Below are 6,000 nucleotides of genomic sequence, written 5' to 3'. Positions count from 1 at the left end.
CGTCTACTCTTTATAGGGCACGTATCTAGTACCCAGCTGCAAACCTCATGATGTAGGTTATTTCTGATTCTCACAATCACCGGGCAGAGATATTTTCTTCTTCCCATCACACAACTGGGCAAACTCAGGTTCAATTTGTCCAAGGCCACATGGCTACTACGTGACAGAGGAGAATTTGAACCCAGGAATATCTCGCTCCAAAATTTGTTTCTGCCAAAGCATCATGAGGAAAATAATTGACCCATCTTCCGATCTCATTCTCAAGTTGTGCACAGCTGGAAGAAAGATTTTAGGCCTGCCTCGCCCATGGTAGAAATGTATGTAATTGCTTTTTTAATGCTAGCAATTTGACAATCTCTTTATACTTCCATTAAGTGAAGATATAGCATCTGGTTTTAAAAGCTTCAACTCTAAAGCCATATAAAATGTCAATCAGTGTAATTTTACTTCTTGTTTTATTATCTTAAAAAAATACAAACAATTGCTATTGGATAGTATCAACAGATATATCAAAATCAGTTGTTTAATATTCACCCACCTTTTAGAAGTGTCACCTACATTTATTGGAAATATTATCATAGAAGAGGAAAAGAAAGGCTTACACCTTATAACAACATAGCATAAAAGGATAGAGATGAAGGTCATTAATGATTTTAATTATTTTAAGGCCCATTAAAATTAGAGAAATATCAAAGCACCCACAGTGTTAAACATTTATTATTACAGCATTTTAGAATTTACTAGTTCATACCTTTCAATCACAGCAAGTTATTAGCAGTGAAGGGATGAACCCTCTTAAGAGGATTTTTATTTCAATGATAGGGTGTTATGGACAAGACAATCTAAGTTTAAAAAAATTAGTAGCAAGCGCTAGTTGAGTTAATCAGTTAAAGACAAACTGTGCCCTTGGGACGCTAAATGAAAAAGCAACAGTAAAGCTTACAGAACTTAGCTCGTACAATTTGCCTTGAAGGCGGAAGATTGGTTCCCTGAAATAGCAAAGAATTATATGCTTTAGTTCAGAAAAAAAGTTTTCAAAATAAAGTCTATTATTACCTCTTCTCCTTTCAAAACAATGGAAGAAATTTTAGAGCAGAGGTTTCAATTTGTTCAACAATTGTACCTCTGAATTAAAAAAAACTATAAAACCATCATTGTTTTGACTTGAAAAGAAATAACAATGCAAATATTCATTATCACATAAAACATAAAAGAAACAGCAAACTGTCAGAGTTAATGCAATCTCTGCAGAGCGCTATTAGTCAGAGACAGCTGGCCAGCCCAAAACACAAAAACTTAAAAGATCAGATCTTCTTAGGAATTAACATCTTCATTAACCAACAGGATGTAGTGTGGCAGAGATTAAATCTTAAATCCCAAACTGCCTTCTTTATGAGCTGTCCCTTCACTGTTACCAAGCTGTGCAAATGTGTGAACTAGTCAGCAGCACCAGAAAGCTCATGCAACTACTCACCGTATTTTAACCTTGAACTGACTCACAGATTCAATGTTAAATCAAATTTAGGGGTAATGTAAGCAAGCAAAGCAGGACACAAGGAGGCAAATTTGAAAAGCAGAGCAAATAGCAGAAAAGTTATTTAAAATAAATCAATAGGGTTAACTGCATAAAATAGCAAAAAAAAAAAAAAAAAAAAAAAAAAAAAAATGCAATTCACTCCAAAAACTTTAAAAGCAAAAACAAAACAAAAAGTTGCATTTCCAGCAAAATTTGCACATGATTAATTTGCATTAAAAAAAAGTCAATCAAGCAATTTAGTTCAAATTCTTTGGGACATGCGTGCTTTAATTCTTTTAAACAATTCCTACCTGATTTCCAATTGTGTTTTTCTTGTGAACCTGACTGCTCCTCTGCTGAGCACTGAGAAAAGCAAAGGAGAGAAGCACTGAAGAAAATCATAAGATTTTTTCTGAGCATGTAACAGATACTAAAATAAATACAGGCATTAAAAATATATCAACAACTGAGGCAGAGCCAATATAAAAAATCCAGGTCAGTTTAATTCTGGAAGCAAAACCAACTCAATGGAACTTCTAGAACCAATTAGTAATCACAAATCAAAAATAATATACCACAGGAAGAAAACCTGTATTGCTGCATTAATAAGTCAAGGTTAAGTATTAGTGATATCCCACAGGTATATAAGATTGTATTGAAAATTCACAGCACTTTTTGAGTATATGCCATGTTCTAAGTGGTTTACAGATATTAGTGATTTAATTTTAACCCTGTGAGGTAATATTCATTCATTTTACAGATGGAGAGACTGAGTCACAGAGAAGCTGAGTGGCTTCCCCAAAATTACTCAGCTAACAAGTGCTGGTACTAGGTAGTCTAATTCCAGATCCCAAACTCATGATATCATCTAATCTCATTGCTCTGAATTCCACTATATTATGACAACCCTCATAGTGCATCGTCAGCTTGGACCCATCTCATCAATTCTAGACTCAAATATGTTTTCAACAACTCAACATTTCCACTTGGATGTCTAATGGGCATCTCAGACTTAATCTGTGAAAACTGAACTTGTGACATCCTCCCTAAATCCTGTTCCACCCACATTCTTTCCCTTTTTAATTAATGGCAATTCCATATTGCCAAGTGCTTAAGCCAAAGTCCTTGGTTCCTCTTTCTCTTACTTCCACATCAAATCATCAGAAAATGCTATTGACTCTACTTCTCAAAATGTCTTTAAAATTCAACATCTTTTCATTCCATTGCTACTACCTTGTTCCAAGCCACCATTATCTCTCACTTGCACTGTTGTCATCACTTACTCTTTGGTCTCTTTGGTCTTACACGCTTGTCCCCCTAATGTCTATTCTCAACACAGAAGCCAGAGTGATCCTTTTTTTTTTTTTTTTTTCCCCCCCGGTACGCGGGCCTCTCACTGTTGTGGCCTCTCCCATTGCTGAGCACAGGCTCCAGACGCGCAGGCTCAGCGGCCATGGCTCACGGGCCCAGCCGCTCCACGGCATGTGGGATCTTCCCGGACCAGGGCACGAACCCGTGTCCCCTGCATCGGCAGGCGGACTCTCAACCACTGCGCCACCAGGGAAGCCCCAGGGTGATCCTTTTAAAGGGGGGGTTCCTGTCACTCTTCTGCTCAAAACCCTCTACTGCTATGCAATACAATTACACTCAGGGTAAAAGTCAAAATTCTTGCAATGGTCCACAAGGCCCTTAACCCCCACTCTCCACCTCTTTGACTCATCTCCTCCTATTCTCCACCTCTTTCATTCGAGAGGTCCAGCCATACTGATCTCCTTTTTTTTTGATCCCACCATGCACACTCCCACCTCAAAGCCTTTATGCCAGCTGCTCCATCAGCCTAAAAAATACACTTCCCCCACATATCTGCACGGCTCCCAACATCACCTCCTTCAAGTCTTTATTCCAATTTATCTTTTCAGTGAGACCTACCACGACCACCCTATTCAAAATTGAATCCCTCCCTTCCTCCAGGATTCTCATCCCCTTTATACTGTTCTGCTTTTCTCTATGGCATTTTTCACCTTCAAACAGACTATATAGTTTACTGATTTTTTGTGTGTTTATTATCTGCCTCCCTCCATTAGAATGAAAGCTCCTTGTGAGCAGGGGTTTTTGCCCGTTTCATTCACTGCTATAACCCCAGTGCATAGAAACTACCTGGCACATAGTTGGCTTCAACAAATATCTGTTGAATGAGAAATCCGATGAGGGTGATACTATTATAACATGAGCACAGAGGGGATAAGAGCCAGATATCACCCCAACAATTTAACCCCAGAAATCTCAAGATTAGGCAATATGTTACTCTATCTCTCAAAAGATTGAAGGCTTTCTTTTGGTGAGTCCATGAGTAAACATATATCAATATAAGAAAATACAACTCATTTTGGTTATCCTGAGAAGACTAGCAATACTGAACCCTCTGATTGTTTAGTTGTTTATAGAAGCTGTTTTGGAGATTAATGAAATAGTCTAAAACAGATAAAAGATAGATTAAGGTTATCAATCAACTGTTTAAAGTAGTGGGATATTATAGCTCAACAGCACATCAGAAATCAATGTCACACTTAGTTGCTCAAAATGGCAATCTTTTATAATCTCCCATGATGTATTTAAGCTGCTTCCCTTCAAACTCATAAAAAAACTATATACTACCTTCAACTGAGGATGGGGAAGAGGTGGGTGCTGAAAGGCCACACTGTATTTCATTACTAAAGATATTTTGTGTCTCTTTCTTTTTCAATTTGCTAATTTCAGAGTTTAGCTTTTCTTCTCTCCTGGGTTCTTATTGTTTTTCTAGTCTTTAGTTAAATGCTTAATTCCCTTAATTACTATAAAATTCATCTCTCTCCAACCTTTTCTCTGCATAATCCAAATCTACATTATTCAGGTTTTTGTGGTGAGGTTGTGAATGAGGTGAAGGTTGTGTCTGTGGCCAGGGGTCTGATGAGCCCACACTGCCCTCTGGCTGCCCACCATGCCCTGATGCACAAAGTGTGCCTAAAGTACTACTCTTCCTGGGGCTTCAGATCCCATGCTTTCCTCTCTTCTAGGAAGAAATGGGAAAACTACTATTATAATGTGATCATGCCTTCTTCATGGATATGACCATCTCTCCCAAGCATCATACTTGTGTTTTAGAGGTTTTTTTGTTTTTTTTTTTAAACAGGAACTATTTTAAAATAAATCACTGACTAGTAGTGGTAACTTCGAACTATGGCAGACTTACAGGTGTTTACTTTGAAGTAGGTGAACTACTGGGGACCTCAAATTATGTATAGGTCCCCTTAAAATCATATAAAAGAAAAGAAACTGAATATTAAGCAAAAAACACAGAGATTGATGATGACTCCTTGTGCTACCTTAGGCAAAGAGTATGACCTAAATGGACCTTAGTTTCTTGGCTATAAAGTGTGTGTGTGTGTGTGTGTGTGTGTGTGTGTGTGTGTGTGTGTGTGGTGTGAAGAGTCAGAGAGACAGAGACAAGTGCTGGGGAAATGTTTCTTAAGTTTCTTTTACATCTAAGATTCCTTGAGATGCAAAGTTACTCTCAGATGCTTGTGAAATCCACTAGGTGAAGAGATTTTCCACTGACACAGAATGTTCATCTACTAAATAATTCATATTTAGGATCTACCACTTTTAAGAATATGCAGGGAAAAAACAGATTTATTTTATAAGCCAATCTCAAATATTAGTGTTAGAACAAATACTAAATTACCTTTACTTTTCACCTAAAAAATAATCTTTTTTGCAGCAACTGTCCCCATAAATCCAAAGATACTGCTGTTAATGACGTATTTAGGTACTTAAAGTTACTCCATAAGTAACATAATAAAAAATAATCTGCCTAGATAGAAAACATCCTTTATCATAATTCTTAGGAATGCAATGATAACTGAACTGAAAATATTTCAAAATACTTATTTAAAAATGTGTTCACAGAAAACCATGTAAGGACTTGCAAGTTAATTTGAGTCTTTAGAGGTATTCTTGGTAATAGGTCCTTAACTGGTTTTATCTGCAATATTGTAAAACATACCTATATATAATGTTTTAATTTGACATAAGTCAAAACTTTTAGGGCACCAACTATCTGAAAGGAACTCTGTGGAACATATAAACATAAATAAGGTATGGTCCTTGTAAAAAGAGCCTAAAATTTATCTAGTGTGGGTAGTAATACATACACAAAACACAAATAACAAAGGAATAAGCTCTAAAAGAATAAATATGTGAGGCTGTAATAGAAAGCCAGAAAAGCGCTTCTGTTTCAAATGTGGGATATAATTAACCCCATATCTGTGTGTACGTTATTAATCATATAAAATTCCTACTACACACAAGTCACTGCTGAAGAGTTCGCCAGAACATTAAAACACATAAAACCAAATTAGGTTAATTAGTTTAATGCTCTGAGACATAATGATTTTGAAATTATATAACAAAAGGTTTAAATTTTTATAAAAATAAGAGCACACTGA

At 36.5% G+C, this 6,000-nt stretch overlaps 1 protein-coding gene across 1 annotated transcript in view; it reads right to left on the bottom strand.

Moving 5' to 3' along the window:
• Positions 1-914: 914 nt before the first annotated feature.
• Positions 915-6,000, bottom strand: part of DNM3 (dynamin 3) — a 259,507-nt gene continuing 254,421 nt past the window's right edge. The window contains exons 13-14 of the mRNA XM_032654309.1: positions 1,828-1,879; positions 915-989 (exon numbers count right to left, since the gene is read on the bottom strand). Coding sequence (XP_032510200.1) covers positions 915-989; positions 1,828-1,879 — 127 coding nt within the window. The remainder of the gene's footprint in view (positions 990-1,827; positions 1,880-6,000) is intronic.

The sequence above is a fragment of the Phocoena sinus genome, chromosome 1, assembly GCF_008692025.1.
Source record: "Phocoena sinus isolate mPhoSin1 chromosome 1, mPhoSin1.pri, whole genome shotgun sequence".
NCBI classification, from domain to species: domain Eukaryota; kingdom Metazoa; phylum Chordata; class Mammalia; order Artiodactyla; family Phocoenidae; genus Phocoena; species Phocoena sinus.
Note: the sequence above shows the minus strand (reverse complement) of the source record. Positions and strands in the feature narration are given on the sequence as shown.